The sequence below is a fragment of the Mesocricetus auratus genome, unplaced genomic scaffold (assembly GCF_017639785.1).
Source record: "Mesocricetus auratus isolate SY011 unplaced genomic scaffold, BCM_Maur_2.0 Super-Scaffold_100027, whole genome shotgun sequence".
In the NCBI taxonomy this organism is placed as follows: Eukaryota; Metazoa; Chordata; class Mammalia; order Rodentia; family Cricetidae; genus Mesocricetus; species Mesocricetus auratus.
Window position 1 is genome coordinate 5035809 of NW_024429208.1, and position 16016 is coordinate 5051824.

The window sequence follows — 16016 nt, forward strand, 5'->3', positions numbered from 1 at the left end:
TGTGTCCTTTTACCCGTCTGCTTAGCTAAACGAGGGTCTTCTGCTGCTGTCTTCAGGCCCAACCAACATCTGTGGCTGGCGTGGCCACCCTCCGGCTGTCCTTCTGTAGCTGTTGGTACTGTGGCTGTCTGGCAGCATGCTGGGGGCTGTGTGTCTTTCCTCCACCATGGACAGTATGAATATTTTGGAATAGTGATTCCAGTCTGGATGGTATTGGTAATGAGAGGACACCTAGTAATCTGTGCTTGTGTAAGAGTGATGTGCTGTAAAATAGCTTGCTAACCTACCATCTTGGCTATTGGGTGGTTCTTCCGCCCCTTGTGATAGAACACTCTGGACTAATGGTGCTCATGCACATAAAAACCTGAACATGCATCTTTCCAGTAAAATACCCGTCATCCTGTCATCCTGTCTTACCAGTGCTGCTCTGAGTTATCCCAGCGGCCATTTCCATGCCCTTGTGGATACTTTAGGTACTACACAGAACAAGGCATAACCCTGCTGGTTTTGAACATGGTACACACCAGTGATAAGGAGCTTATAAAGAAGGAAATAGGTAGGATGCTAGCAGACTGCAGTAAAAAGAAAGGGAGAATTAGGAGTGGTAAGCCAGGGTAGTAGCATGGCTTCAGACAGGATAGGCCTTCTTAAGGACGTGGGGTTTGTACACAATATGAAGTGGTAGAGAGCAGAGATGGCTCAAGGGTCAAGGGTCAAGGTGCTTGCCGCACAAGCCTGACCTGGGTTCAGTCCCTGGAGCCCTTGTACAGGTAGGGAACGGGTTCTACAAAGTTGTCCTCTGCCCTACACACACAACTAATAATGTCATTGTTTTTGGTTGTAAACGAGTCCAACCCATAGAAATCTAGGGGAAGCGCGTCCCAGACAGAGCATCAGTCAGTGCAGAGATCCTGGGCAGAAAGCTGCATGCTGTGTTAGAGCCAGCGTGGGAAACCCAGTGCGCAGGTCAGAGGTGACTGGGACAGAGTACTGGTCTGGAGGGATTCTCTGTCTTGCTCTGAGGGAGGGAGGGAGGGAGGGAGGGAGGGAGGGCTTATGATCCCCTTTGTACTTTTGAAAAGAAGCACCCTGCCCTCGAGGTGAGGACTGGTGGTTGGATGTCAGCTCCTGGAGCTGGTTTAGGATAGGGAGACATGCTCTGCCTTTCTGTAATCGCTTTGGACAGAGCCAGTGGTGGTGAAGGCTTCAGGCTACAACAACAGGGTTTTTTGTTTTTTGGGTTTTTTTTTAACCTTCATTGTATTGTGCTTTCAAACGGTTCAGACCAGAGAATCTTGACAACCAGGTATCACCCGGGCAGAACTTAGTAAAGGAGACTCTGGGACAGGACTCAGTCTAGAGTTCTGAGAACTGCCAACCCTGAGTCCAGTGCAGTTGGTTTCACTGGGGGATGTGTTAAGTTTAGAGGACACCACCTTCACAAGAGAGAAGCAAGATTGAAGATGTGAGGTCATCCCTTTGGCCTTTAGTTTATAAAACAGTCTCACCTAATCTTTAAAGACGGGGTATTGGATAGCTCTCCAACTGCTGTAGTGCACTCCAGCCTTCCTGGACTCATTTTAGGAGCTGAATAAGAAGAACAGCGTGTCTTCTCCGTTGCCGTTGAGAGTGCTCGACAGCGTCAGATGCTGTAGAGACACGGGCTCTGGTGGTGCCTCTTTCGGGTTATCCATCTTGCTTTCATGATGCTGGGGTGGAACCAGGCTTGACCTTCTAAGTGAGTTCATCTGCATTTGCCTCTCCACACCCTGCTCACTGATCTGAGAAGTGACCTATCTTCCGGAAGCAGTACCTTTGGGTGGGCTTGCTCCTGTCCTTGCTGTACGAGTTGCTTTGGAGCTTTTTCCATATATGAGCCACAACCTGATACTTGATGGTCATAGATTGATCTTGGATCTTGTGGGAACAGCGTGGAGTGAAATAACAATTCTGCCATAAATAGTGCTTTAGTTGACTTTGCTGTATCCTAGGAGCAGTGTGGTGTTTTTGCCTATGGAGATGACAGTCTCACCCTCCTAGAAATGTCTGTGATAAGAACATCAGAAGCACCGCACCCACTATATACATCTCCCAGATCATCCGATACAGTCGTGTGTTAGAGAAAGGTACTGAGAGTTACACAGGGGCTGTGTACCTAACTATTATGTGTGACTGTATGTTTGTAGTGTGTGTCCAGTGATGCACATACAGAGATCTGAGAACGATTTGGGGGAGTTGGTTCTTCCCAATCCACCATGGGTCACCCTCTTCAGGGCTCTTACATTTATCAGATTATATGCCAGTTTGAGGCTAAAAGTAAAGTTCCTGGAGTAGGTGTTGGGTTACACGCGTCTAATCCCAGCACTCAGACTCAGGAGGGGGGCAGAAGGATGTGGGGGGGGTGCACCTCAGTAGGAGTGTCTGCCAGCATGCACGAGACACGGGGTCCGGTCCTCAGCACTACCAAATATGAGTGACTGGGATTAGGAGGGGACCCTGCTGTGCTCATGACAGTCTTTCTTCAGTATTGAGAAACAGTTAAATTATCCAGAGATGGGTACCCTTCGTTATTATGACATCTAGTAAAATGTTAAAGTTTTATTAGTTTATGTGTGCATGTGTGTGTGAGCAAATTTTATGCCACACAGCATGCAGGTGGAGGCCAGAGAACAGCTTATAGGAAGGAGCCAGTTCTCTCCATGGGGTGGGCCCCGAACATGGGACTCAGGTCATCAGGCTTGACAGCTGCCTTTGATTACATTCTCGTTTGTTTGATTTTGTTTTTTGAGACAGGGTTTCTCAGTGTAGTTTGGTTGTGTGTGGGGAGGGTGTGTATTTATCTGGAGCTGGCATTACAGGCAGTTGTGAACCACTTGACATGGATTCTGGGAACAGAATTGAGGTTCCCTGGAGAGCAGGAAGCATTTTCACTGATAAGCCATTCTTCCTGCCTCCTCATTTAAACATGTAGAGCTCATCCTTTTCCTTAAAGGCAGTATAGACATGCAAGTTTTAGGAAATGAGCTAAAATCTCACTTTAAAGTCACGACCAGGTCAAGGCTTCATACGCTAGTAGACCCACCTGGGCTTTGTGAGGAGCTGCTGAGCTTTCTCTCATGGAGGAGAAACACCTGCCCCACTTACAGACGCAGCCTTGCGCCTCTGCTCTGCTGTCTATGTCCCCATATGGGCGGGGTGCTGTGGTGAGGTTGGGGTGAAGACATTGGGTCTGGAATCTCTGTGGCAAACCTGCTGGACTTGAATGCAGTCGCTCCTCCTGGTCATACCACATAAAGGCGGGGTTACTAGGCAGCACCACACCTTCGAGAAGGAACCTCTGGACCGCCCTTTCCTGTTCCTTCTTCCTTTAAGGGAAATGCAAAGGTAGTGCCAATAAATAGCCTTTTGCTAGTCATTCCTGAAAAAAAGAAAATTATGCTTTGAAAATCCAAGGACACGCCTGTTTAAAACCTACAACATAGGGCCAGAGAGATGACTCATCAGTTAAGAGCACTGGCTGCTCTTCCAGAGGGCCCAGGTTCAATTCCCAGCACCCACATGGCAGCTCACAGCTGTTTGTAACTCAAGGTTCAGGGGATCCGACTCCCTCACACAGACATGGAGGTCAAACACCAAAGCACATTAAAAAACAAACAAACCAAAATCCTGAGTCATTGGTGGCATACGACTTTAATCCCAGCCCTCTGGAGGCAGAGGCAGATCTCTGTGAATTTAAGGCCAACCTAGTCTACATATAACATAGATTTACAATGAGGTAAAAATACGACGATGAGATTGCAAGTGTGTGGTCCTTTATTATGGGCGTGCAGTTAGTTATGCTGGTGTTTCTCTTGCAAAACTAAGAAAAAATGATGGGCTTACCTAGCATTCCTGAAGCCCTGGGTTTGATTGCCCTCACTGTTCTGTTGCTGTGAAGAGATGCCATGACCAAGATAACTTAGAGAGGCAGCATTTGATTGGGAACCTCTTACAGTTTTAGAGGGTTTTTAAGAGGGTCCATTATTAAGGCAGGAGATGGGTGGGGGCAGTGCTGGTGTGGGAGTTTACCTGCAGTGACACTTCCTTCAACAAGGACACACCTCCTGTCTTAGTTAGGGTTAATTTTGCTGTGACGAGCCACCATGACCAAAAGCAACTGGGTGGGGGTGTGGTACTTCATTCATAGTTCCATATCATCAAAAGCTGGGAAGACAGGAAGTCATACAGGAACCTGGAGGAGTTCCATACAGGAGCTGATGCAGAGGCCATGGAGGGTGCTGCTCACTGGCTGCTCAGCCTGCTTTCTTATAGAACTGGAGCCACCAGCCCAGGGATGGCACCACCCACAATGGGCTGGACCCTCCCCATCAATCACTAAATAAGAAAATGATCACAGGCTTGCTTACAGCCCGCTCTTAAGGAGGCGTTTTCTCAATTGAGGCTCCCTCCTCTCTGATGACTCTAGCTTGTGTCAAGTTGGCTGAAAGCAGCCAGCACACCTCCTCATCTCTCCCAAGAGTCCACTAATGGAGGCCAAGCATTCAAAGGCAGACCTGTGGAGACCATTCTCATCAAACCTCCACAGGGACGCCCGGCATCCTAGCATTCAGCGAGGAGAGGCAGGAATCAGGAACTCAAGGTCATCTTTAGTTAAGTTGGAAGTAGCGTGAGCTACATATGGCTTGTCTGAGAAAAGAGGAGAAGCAAAACTGCTTACAGTGGCCCATGTGTCTTTGTAATCTCCATCTTTGCTGTTTTCTTTTCAGAACCTGGAAGAGTGCACAGCAAGCAGGAGTGGGTGTAGATGTGGTCAGATTACATTGCCAGCTTGCAAGTGGCAGCAAGTTTTGCCTGTCATTGTGGTGCCTCCTGGGTGGTCTTTACTGGGTCTGGATGTAACTCTGCTTCTGATTCTAGGTACCTGGTGACCCATCTCATGGGGGCAGACCTGAACAACATCGTGAAGTGTCAGAAGCTTACCGATGACCACGTTCAGTTCCTTATCTACCAGATCCTCCGAGGGCTGAAGGTACAGGCAATAGCAGTATCTGTCATGTGGGGAAGTGTAGTCTCCCTTCTTTCCTGTCTAGTAAGGACTTAGAACAGACAGTTGTTCTTAAGGAAAACTTAGAATCAATCAACCCTGCTGCTCTTGTATTTCCCAGGCCAAGGCTGACTATAAAGCAAGTGTAAGTGCTATGTAATTAATTCCTTTGATCCTTTGGTCTGAATATGGGAGAGAGGAGCACTGTTAGCTGCATTGAAAAGTTAGTAGCTTCTTGGTACACGCTGGTATCTGCCTCGTGTGATACTGAGACTTTAACCGTTCTTCAAGCCTGAGCTGACCTCTGTTCCCTCTCAGGACGTGAGAAAGTAGGGGAGGGAGGACCACGGTGGGCATCCAGGGTTGTGTAGTGAGGTCTTTGGGGGAGGGGCTCTTCAGGAAAGCTAGTCTCATTGTGGGAGGGGCTGGTGAGCTGCTTTAGAGTTAAACCACCTTCGATACTTAGTACATCACAGCCCTTACTGGGGTCACCATCGAGAAAGAGGAAAGGGTGACAGCTGCAGTAGGAGCAGTGTGAGGAACTGAGTGGTGATCACCCACTGGGACACCACCGGACTTGTTGGCTGAGGGCCACCACTGCAGACGTGCTACAGGACGTGACATGGGAAGGCTGGGGGCGGTTTTCATTCCACTGACTTTCTTCTCTTTTGCAGTATATACATTCAGCTGACATAATCCACAGGGTATGTATTGTGTCTTAGATGATGATTTTGATGGTGTGGGTGGGGCTAGAAGAGTGGCATCTAGTTGAGATCTCAACCTTGAGTTTAACTGTTGAAATAGTGATTACTGCAACTGCTCTCAGTGCAGACTGCTAAAGGAGCACTTCCATTGTTCTGCTGAAGGCGAACTTGGCTCAGACACTGACTGTAGCTTGCAGGTCTGCCCGTCTCCTGCGAGTCTCCGTGTGTCTGCATCCTCTGCACCTGTAGCTAGGGGACCCATTGTGCGTCAGCAAGTTGATACTGTTCTAGTGTTCTCTCCGCTTGCTTCCTAGGACCTGAAGCCCAGTAACCTAGCTGTGAACGAAGACTGTGAGCTGAAGGTAAGAAAGAAATCCCCGAGAGTCCCTTAGCCGGCCGGCCAGCCTTAGAGAAAACGGTTCATAAGCCATTGCTTTGAATCCGAAAAGCCATTTGTCCTCAGGAACACCAGGCTGTGGAGCGGTGTACTGTAGGCTAAACAAGCTGTTTAAAGGACATGGGAAGTAGATTTTGGAAGCGCAAGCCTTTAATCCCAGCACTCGGGAGGCAGAGAGAGGCCAGCAGATCTCTGAGTTCAGGCCTTCCTGGGCTACACAAAGAAGCCCTGTCTGGGGGGGGGGGCAGAGGGATTAAATTAAATTAGGAATATAGCATGTTAATTCTAGTAAAGGGGTATTATAATCTGAATGTCAATTAAGCATTCCTGGAATACTCATTATTAGATAGTTTCTAAAAAGAAAAATGGCAGAAACTCAGAATGATTCCAATAAGACAGAAGTGAATTAGCTATCTGTAAAAAGTACATAGTGTTAATTTTTTTTAATGAATTTTTGAAAAAAATAACGTGGAGGGCTGGAGAAATGGCTGATTTCCCAGCACTCACATGGCGCGTAACCGTCCAAACCTAGAGGTCTGATGCCCACTTTTTGTCTCAGTGGGCACTCCGTGTACACTTGGTGTGTAGACATGCATGCAGGCAAAACACATATACATCAAATTTAAAAATGAAAAAATACAATAAGTTATGCCCATTTTAAATTTACCTTTTTTAGGATTCTAACTAATGTCCTTGTAACTACAGTTATGATATAGTAATCTCCATAAATCCCCTCCTAGTGATCCTCAGCCCTAATCCTGATTTCTGACTCTGAATTAGTCTTTTACAGTGTTTCATGTAAGTGGAACCACACACAATACTATGTTACAAGTATTACATTCTCCACCTGCTCTGTGGGCTTCAGTATTGTCCATGTTGCCCAGTAGGGTCCCATCTCACAATGCACTAAAACTTGTAGCCTGCCTTCTTGTTGATGGGCACTTGACACTATTCTGTTTGTAATACCTGCTATTGTACGTCTGTGTGGGCGTATGTTTTTGTTGCTCTTGAGTAAATTCCTAGCGAGGAGTGTGCATTGCTGGCAGCTGTAGAGTAACACTGTTTTCTCTGCGTCGGGGTCAGGCGGCAGAGGTTGCCTGCTCCTGCACCTGACTTCTGCTCTCGCCTGTAGATTCTGGATTTCGGACTGGCTCGGCACACTGATGACGAAATGACAGGCTATGTGGCTACCAGGTGGTACAGAGCCCCTGAGATCATGCTGAACTGGATGCACTACAACCAGACAGGTGATGCTCCAGCCGCCTGCCCAGGCCTGGCCCAGATGAGGGAGGGTGCTGCTAACATGGCTTTCAGATGAGGGAGGGTGCTCTATCTAACATGGCTTTCAGATGAGGGAGGGTGCTCTATCTAACATGGCTTTCAGATGACTCAGGGCCGGGGCTTCACAGATGAGAGTGGGTTGGCACCTCAGCGTTCTCGAGACAGCCACTGTTCACCACTAAGAAAGGTTTGCCCTTTTGTGAGACGTTTGCTTCATTTGGCTTAATTATATTCTGACTTACACGGCCTGTGGAGCCCTTTATTGGGTGACAGTTTTACTAAGGTTATTTATTTCTATAAAAAATGATGGTTGAACCCACGGGTGCCTTAAGTGTTCATTTGTATCTTTCACTCCCGGTTAGAGTTCAGTTTATGTTCATGAATATGATAGAAGCCATGTCTGTGCTTGTACTCTCCTTACTATTCCAGTGGATATTTGGTCCGTGGGCTGCATCATGGCTGAGCTGTTGACCGGAAGAACACTGTTTCCTGGTACAGACCGTATCCTTTAATACGTTTTGGCCTGCTTCTCATCTGTGTTCTGCTGTCGTAGATGTGTTTCCCTTGCTTGTTTGTGGGGAAGACTCAGTTCAGGTGTTGCTTTGGAGGTCTGTCCTCGATGAGTAGCTCACCTTGCCAAGCAAACAAGCTTAACACCACCTGTTGTCTTTTGGCAGCAAGTCCTTATTAGCAAGTTTAGTCTACTGCAAACCCTGAGCAAGTGTGCACAGCCACCTGTACTCAAAGGTATCTTGTCTCGTTTGCTTACATACGGAAAAGACTGTGGGCCCCTGAGCTGACATGCCTGCTGACTCCTGTCCTGTCTGTTGCTTAACAACAAACAGGAGAAGCAAAAGGAGAGAGACCCCCGTTGTGGGCTTTTGTTTTCCACACAACTTGTCCCTGGTCAGTCTCCCTCACCAAACACCCTTTCTGTCTCTGGGCAGGTGTTCCGTGGTTTGTGGGGGAGGCCATTTAGATGAGAATGTTAAAGCAGATGTTTGCCATCAGTCTTTGGGAGGGAGGGCTTTTACAAAACTGCTAAAGGTTCTGGTTGGGCTCTTAGAAACGCCACAGCGACGCGTGCTTCATCATCTAACTGCAGGGTTAGCTCTTGCCTGACACACCAAAGTCTGTAAGCTCACTTGCTGACAGCTTGAGCCGCCTTTCTCCAGGGACTGTCCTGACTGTTTTCTGCTAGACAGTGTCTTTGGTGACGTGGGACCTCTGCTCCTCAGACAATGCCGTCTGCTCCGCTGCGTGCTGCTGGACCAGAGCCCAGCCTCCCGTGCTCAGCTCTCCCTGTCGCTCTCCACTCTGGTGCTTCAGCACCTTCAACTTCTCCCTTCCCTTGGGATTTGGTTTCTTTGTCTTACAGTCCAGGCTGAGAGGGTTAAGAAGTTTGTGACACCCCCATGCAGCCCTCTGAGACCACCCCAAAGCTGTCTCTGTTCTCCTCCCTCCTGTGATGTCTCCTCAGATCCCCTTTGGCTAGTCCCAGACACACGTTCTTTCATAGACAGAAAGCAGCATCTGTAGGAAAACCGCAGCCCTCACTTTTATAGCTCAGATATGCATAGGGGCCCAGTCCCTGGAACTTAGATTTTAGCTCCTTTACTTTCCAACCTTGGTGTTTCTCAGTTTCCTTAACATAAGATGGCATTAGTATACAGCCCAGAAGGTGATTGTGAGAGTTCAGAGACTAGAGCCACCAGGCAGTTAGCAACAGCTTCATCGTGGCCATGGCCATAGATACCTAAGAGAAAGAATTTAAAGGAAGAAAGATTTATTTTGGCTCATGGTGAGGCAGAGCTTCGTGGTGGCGGGAGCACATGCAGAGGAGTCTGCTTACTTCATGAGGGCCCAAAAGCAGGAGCCGGGGTGAGAGAGGAGACAGGAGAGGAAAAAAGCCAGGGACAGCACCCTTCTAGGACACATTCCCAGGGACCTGCTTCCTCTCACCAGGCCCCATCTCTCTCTCTCTCTCTCTCTCTTTTTAAGATGGGTTTTCTTTCTTTTTTTTAAGATTTATTTATTTATTATGTATGCAATGTTCTGCCTGCATGTGTGCCTGCAGGTCTGAAGAGGGCACTCATTATAGATGGTTGTGAGCCACCATGTGGTTGCTGGGAATTGAACTCAGGACCTCTGGAAGAGCAGCCAGTGCTCTTAACCTCTGAGTCATCTCTTCAGCCCCAGGCCCCATCTCCTAATGCTTCCTGCACCAAAATAGCACGACCAGCTGGAGACCAGACCTTCAGGAGGAGGGAGGCATGTAAGGTCCATTCCTAGTCTCTAAAGGCCATACTTATTTTATAGTGCAAAATGCATTCTGGCCACATCCAAGAGTTCAGATCCTCTGAGTCTCAGAGACTCAAGGCAAACTCTGAGCTGCTAGCCCCTGCTAAAAATAGATTATATACTTCCAGTATTCAGTGGTGTAAACATTCTCATCCAAAGGTAAGGAAGGACCAGACCAAAGCAACATGAAACACAGCGTTCAAATTCCATAGTTTCAGGTCCATCATTGGGTGGTGTAAGCTGGGTTCCCTAGGGCTTGGGCAGCCCAGCTCCTGTGACCTTGCTGATGTACCCATGTGGCCTGTCTTGGCTCACTGCTCTGTCACAGTCCCTGTTTCTGGAGCCTCTTGCATCATCAGCTTCATGAGTCATGCTGTCAGGCCACTCACAGGGAATCCAGCCCTGGTGGACATAGCCAAGCTTCCCATGCGTCCCTAGAAATCTGCTGGATACCTCTACCACTCTGCAATTCTTGGATTCTGCATGCCTCAAAAACCAGCATCCTGTCAGTGACACCGGGGTCTATTGCCAACTTATGCAGTAGCACCGTGATGGAGTCCTGGGAAGGCACTTCTAAGCAAACCTTAGTTACTGGTGGGCGGGGGAGTTTTCTGGTGGTACTCTTCTAGGGGTGTTTCAACTAAGGTTACATTTGCATCCTCGGCCTACAGTAGTTAGGGGTCTCCAATTTCCAAGGATCTCTGGTGATTTTCCTGTCTACTCTGTAGGGAGTTTTGTTTTGTTTGATCCAGTGTTTTTAGCCCATGCTGACCTAGAACTCAGTACACCCTCAACCTCCCAGTGCTCCTCTTACCTGGTTTCCTAAATACCAGGTGACTGTGCCTGGGATTCAGGACTGCCTAAGCCCTTTGGAACTCAGCTCCCCAGATGCTGTCCTGAGTGAACCAGGATTAGCCCACCTGGGTTTAGTTTAACTGGGTGAACTGAGTTAGTTTAACAGAATGCTTCCCTTTTTCTTAAGGTCTTGATGAGTCAGGAAGTTCTCTTCGCTGTCTTCTTGTTGTGATTTCTAGAGGTCCTTTCAGGGCCTCTGGATCATGCTGACCCCACAGCAGCTAGCCTGGAGGCCTGAGGCCGTAGCCACATGGATTGTAAGCGGTTCACTGAGACAGACAGTTTGCAGGCTGCTTCTCTGCTGGGGTTCAGTTCCCTCTGTGTGTGTGTGTGTGTGTGTGTGTGTGTGTGTGTGTGTGTGTGTGTGTGTGTGTGTGTGTGTGTGTTTACCTCTGTTAGTCATTGTGCCTTTGGAACCAGTGGCCCTAACTTCTGACAAGTGCCCAGAGGGACTTTTTGAGGCATTGTGGATGTGTTATGTGTGCATTGCCCTGTGTATATGATTCATAGCTATGAGCCTGTGTGGTTTATATAACTTGATGACTGATTTGATTTTTGTGAGAAAGTGTAAAATCACTACTTTAACTCTATTGTGATAAAATTTTCATTAACAAAATTAACCCTGAATTTTAAACTTTATAACTTAATAGCATTAATTACATTCATGATGCTGGACAGTCATTGCCACTGACCACTGTGCTTGTTACTCTAGAAGAACCTTCCATCTGGTTAATAAGAGTGTTAATAGTAATCATGTAAAGAATAAGTCCTTCTCTAAAGCCTAACTGGCTGTATGTATCAATGAGTTCAGCTGACAGAGCTTAATTGCAAAAGAGGGAGACTGCAGATTAGCTCGCTAGGTGGAGTCCTAACTTTTTCCAGATTGCTATCACTGTCGCCCAGTACTTAGCAGTCTTGGCTTATATCTTAGTTTAGGGTTTTATTGCTATGAAGAGACACCATGGCCATGACAGCTCTTATGAAGGAAAACATCTAATTGGGGCTGGCTTGCAGTTTCAGAGTTGGGTCCATCATCATCATGGTGGAGCATGGCAGTGTGCAGGCAGACATGGAGCTGGAGAAGGAGCTGAGGGTTCTCCATCCTTACCCATAGGCACAGGAAGTGAGCTGTGTGTGTCACACTGGGCTTAGCTTAAGCATAGGAGACCTCAAAGCCCAGTCCCACCGTGACACACTTCCTTCAACAAGGCCACACCTACTCCAATAAAGCCACACCTCTTAATAGTGCCACTCCCTATGGGGGAACTTTTTTTTTCTCCAAACCACCACAGCTCGTTATTGTCCTTTCCTGTGTAATCAGAGAGATAGCGCAATAGTTAGGAGCATTGACTGCACTTCCAAAGGGCCGGTTCTCAAATCCCAGCATGGTGGTTCGCAGTCATCTGTAACTCCAGTCTCCAGGATCCAGGGTCTTTTGGTCTCAGAGTGCATGTGGTACAGACATGCACATAGAAGTAAATAAAAGCTTGTTTTAAAAAAGACATGTACAAGAAGGTGCTGGGGCTGCTGGGTTACACTCACCCACCTCTGCTGCTGCTGGGACCTGTGTAACGTCCTCAGTGTGTGCAGTCCTTTCTTCTTTCCAATGTGATGGAACATTGCATACGAATGAGACAATAGCCTCACAAAGCCACGAGAGTGCCCGCTGTGGCGTATCTGCCAGTAGCTTTCCATTGTTGGTTTCCTATATTGTCCTCATTTTTGTTATATGTGCTAGGCAGATACTGAACACTGAGCTCTCCAGAACTCTTCTTTTTTGAAAAGAAATTTTACTGCCAATCTGAAAGCAACCTCCCAGCACTCAGGAGGCAGAGACAGGCAAATCTCTGAGTTTGAGGCCAGCTTGGTCTATAGAGTTGAGTTCTAGGACAGCCAGAGCTACACAGAGAAACTCTGTCTCCAAAAAACCAACAACAAAAAAAGAAAAGAAAAAACGTATTATAGCAAGTCTCCAGGTCAGCCATTGTTTATCAGACTGGCTGCACCAGGCCAGGTGCTGAGGCCATGATGCTCCGCAGCCCTCAGAACCAGAGTGCTCAAACTGAGCCCACAGGAGTGATGGGAGTGACTTGGACAGAGATCTCCCTCCAGTGGAAGACAAGGTGGAGTGGTTAATAGAGGTATAAATGATTACTGGGGAGAAAAGCCATGCATGAATTAGAACTCCAGAAAATCACATTGCTGGGCACATGCCAGTAACCCTAGGGAGTGGAGGGAGATTTAGGAGTTCCAGGTCACCTCAGCTGCATAGTGAGTTTGGGGCCAGTCTCAAAAAAGCATGTCTAGAACGACTTCCTGTTTGAACAAGACTTAGAAAGGTCAGTAGGAGAAAAGGCTTCGCTGGGAGGCGTAGAGGCTATCCCTCTGTAACACACACAAGGAGGCTTAAGAATGCCTGGAATGTCGGCTGTGAGTTGAAGCATTGAGCCCCTTCAAGGATAGTAGTTTGAAAAGGGCAGAAGGTGTGGAGCAGCCTGCTTCTTGATGAGCGAGCTCCATTATTGAAGGCTGCTTGTCCTTCAGGGCAGCTGGGAAACAACCCAGACTCCGCCTTCCCCGAGGGGAATATGAAGCTGGTTAGGAGACCTGTACTCAGCCACTTTATGGGGTTCTGAGGCATACACTGTAAAACACCTGTCAGGGGTTGGACAGGCTTTGTGAACTGTGAAAGTGGCTGTAGCCAGTGTGTTAACAACAAACCACAACCTTGTTACAGCCCAGGAAAACTTCATGTATAAAACAGGCAGCAGGCTTCACCTTGCTGTCTCCTTTCTTCTGTTTAAGCAGATTTTTTTTCTTAAGGCAAGATGCCATCTTATTGCATAAGCAGTTCCTATGACTAGGCAACTGTGGTTTGCAGAGCTGTTCTCATTAAGTTATGCTATCTTTCCTATATGTGTAAGCCAAATCAAGAATATTTTCATCTACTCTGTCTGTTCTTTATATATCAGATGATAATCTAGAAATTAGGATTAGACCATGGATGATGGTATACATCTGTCATCCCAACATTTGGGAGGATGAAACAGAAGGATCCTGAGTTTAAAACCAGCCTGGGCTGCATGGCCTGCAAAGTAGACAGTGGAGTTGCTACCCACACAAGAAAGTGGGGATAGAGAGAGCAAGTGCACACCTCTCCTTTCTGCCTGTGAACTTGCTCAAGGGACAAGGCACAAGCCCACAGACAGTCCCCAAATGTAAGCTATGGTGTCGCCAAACACAGTGCTCAAGAGATAGGGACGCTCATATGTAGTCTCAGAAGGTTGAGTGGGGATTTTAGGCTGGCACATGGAGAAAGGATACAGCCTGCAGAGCCCGGTGGGGTCAGGTGACCTCCTCTCCCTCCTGATCATCATCATAGATTGGAGTAACCTAGTAAGATGTTCACAGAAAATATTAAAGGCCTTTTTTTAAGGTGCTTTGTTTTGTTTCCCTCTGACTAAAGGCAGTGAGCAAGGGGGGTGTTTGGTCTTCTGGTGGGCACATGCTCATTTGTTCTGAGAGGACAACAAGGTGCTGGATGCCAGAATGGCTGGCTGTCCTGGGCCCTTTACCTCAGTGCTTAAAGCATTTAGTGTGTGACGTTTGCTAACCCTCTGTATTCCTTTGCATTCATAAGGTGGAAGCCTGGTGTAATCAAATTGAGTGACATATGCCACTCTGTGCCCTCTGCTGGCTGGCCGTCCCCCGTTTCTGCCTTGTGGAGAGGGGAGGGCGGTCTCCAGAGGGCAGGCTTTGCAATCAGAGCAGGCCTCCCAACTGTCAGATTGCAGACTCATTAGGTCAGGCCTTGGGGGAATAGTCACAAATAGACTGCATAGCTGTGTGCTCTGCTGCTGTTCCTTGCCAGCGCGCTCTGCTTAGCTGGCTGCTGGTGCCTTGGAGGTGAGGTGATATGGAGGCTGGGCCCATGCATTGAGTGTCGCGCGAGGCCTGTTTGTCTTTCTCTGCTGTCTAAAACCCAACCACGGTGGCTTTCCTTCTGCTGTGTGACGCTGGCAGGTGTGTGTGTGTGTGGTGGCATTTGACCCTTTGCTCAGGAGGAGCGTGTTCTGGAAGTGCAGTCTGAAGAGAGAAGCCGTCCACCTAGGCTCCTTCACCACACTGGCCTTGTTCGGGGGTTTAATTTTCATTGTTGGATGTTTTGTTTGTTCTGTTTTATTTTGTTCATTATTGTTTTTGTTTTTCCACTTTTATTTTGTCCCGACATTTTCCTTTATAGTCCACCATTAGATATTGATCAGTTGAAACTCATTTTAAGACTCGTTGGAACCCCAGGGGCTGAGCTTCTGAAGAAAATCTCCTCAGAGTCTGTGAGTTGATGCCTTGATTGTAATTACTGCCCTATCGGGGAGCCTCTCCCACTTGCCTCCATCACTCTGCACTTTGACTTTTGAATGTGTATAAGCATGTGTGCTGACATCTGAAGTGTGTGTGTGTGTGTGTGTGTGTGTGTGTGTGTGTGTGTGTGTGTACACATGTGAGCCTGCATGTGCCTGCTTGCATGCATGAGTGTGTTTTATTCTCTCTTTATCTGGGTGTGGACTCAAGATCATGGGAACCCCTTTGGGGCAATTGTATGCTAATAAAACTAAGGGTTGAGATTCCAGCTCATTCCAAGAGATGAATGGGAAATTGGTGTCTGCTCCTGAGCCCTGCCTTCCTTCTCTCAGAAGTTTCCCACAAACTCAGCTCTTCGCTTTCTGCTGAGAGTCTGACCTCTGAGCACTTACTGTGTTGCTAGTCTGACTTGTCTCTGAAGGGCACCTGCTCCTCACTCCCTGGAAGGCACCTCCTGTGCACGGTGTCTCCATGGGGCTCCTGTCCCGACCCTCAGACCACACACAAGCTTCCCCCGCTTCTGACAGTCTACAGATGGCTCTGAGCTCCTCCAGGAACCTCGATCCATACACTGACTAGCATGGGGGCCTCTTGAAACTCAGGCTTTCTCCTTGGAGGCCCTAAGAAGGTGACTTTTGTTTACTTAGCCATGGCTTTTTTTTTTTTTTTAAGCTGTTGGTCACTTTCTGAGGCCAGAAACTTTGAAGCTTGGAAAACCCCTCCTTCCTCTCATTGCCTCTTAGGGGAATAAACTGAGGAGCCAAGCCCCAGCTGTGGCCTCCTAGGTCTTCCCACCACTCTTAGTACAAGGGCCCTCCGCCCAGTTGGGTAACAGGAGGCGGCGGCAGCAACACATGAGTTTGGTTGTTCATCACCTTGCCTGGGAAGATCAGGACAGCTTGGAGTTTCTGTTCCGAGGGGCGTAAAAGGATGTGCTGGACCAGTTTCATTGTGTTTCATTTACTGGTTTAAGATAAGGAAGTGAAACACAGAAGCCATGACTTGCCTGAGTCCTGCTTTGAGTCACTGGGCAGAGGCAGTGGGTTCCAGATGTTCTGGTAATGTGAGTTAA

At 47.8% G+C, this 16016-nt stretch overlaps 1 protein-coding gene across 4 annotated transcripts in view; it reads left to right on the plus strand.

Moving 5' to 3' along the window:
• The window catches only part of Mapk14 (mitogen-activated protein kinase 14), a 52960-nt gene that overhangs the window by 25802 nt on the left and 11142 nt on the right, over window positions 1–16016 (plus strand). For 3 of the 4 annotated variants that reach the window (XM_040732407.1, XM_005084901.4, XM_040732406.1), the window contains exons 4-9: window positions 4918–5029; window positions 5719–5748; window positions 6063–6110; window positions 7278–7392; window positions 7856–7927; window positions 14837–14916. In XM_040732407.1, coding sequence (XP_040588341.1) covers window positions 4918–5029; window positions 5719–5748; window positions 6063–6110; window positions 7278–7392; window positions 7856–7927; window positions 14837–14916 — 457 coding nt within the window. The remainder of the gene's footprint in view (window positions 1–4917; window positions 5030–5718; window positions 5749–6062; window positions 6111–7277; window positions 7393–7855; window positions 7928–14836; window positions 14917–16016) is intronic. The other variant, XM_005084902.4, reaches the window with a different exon arrangement.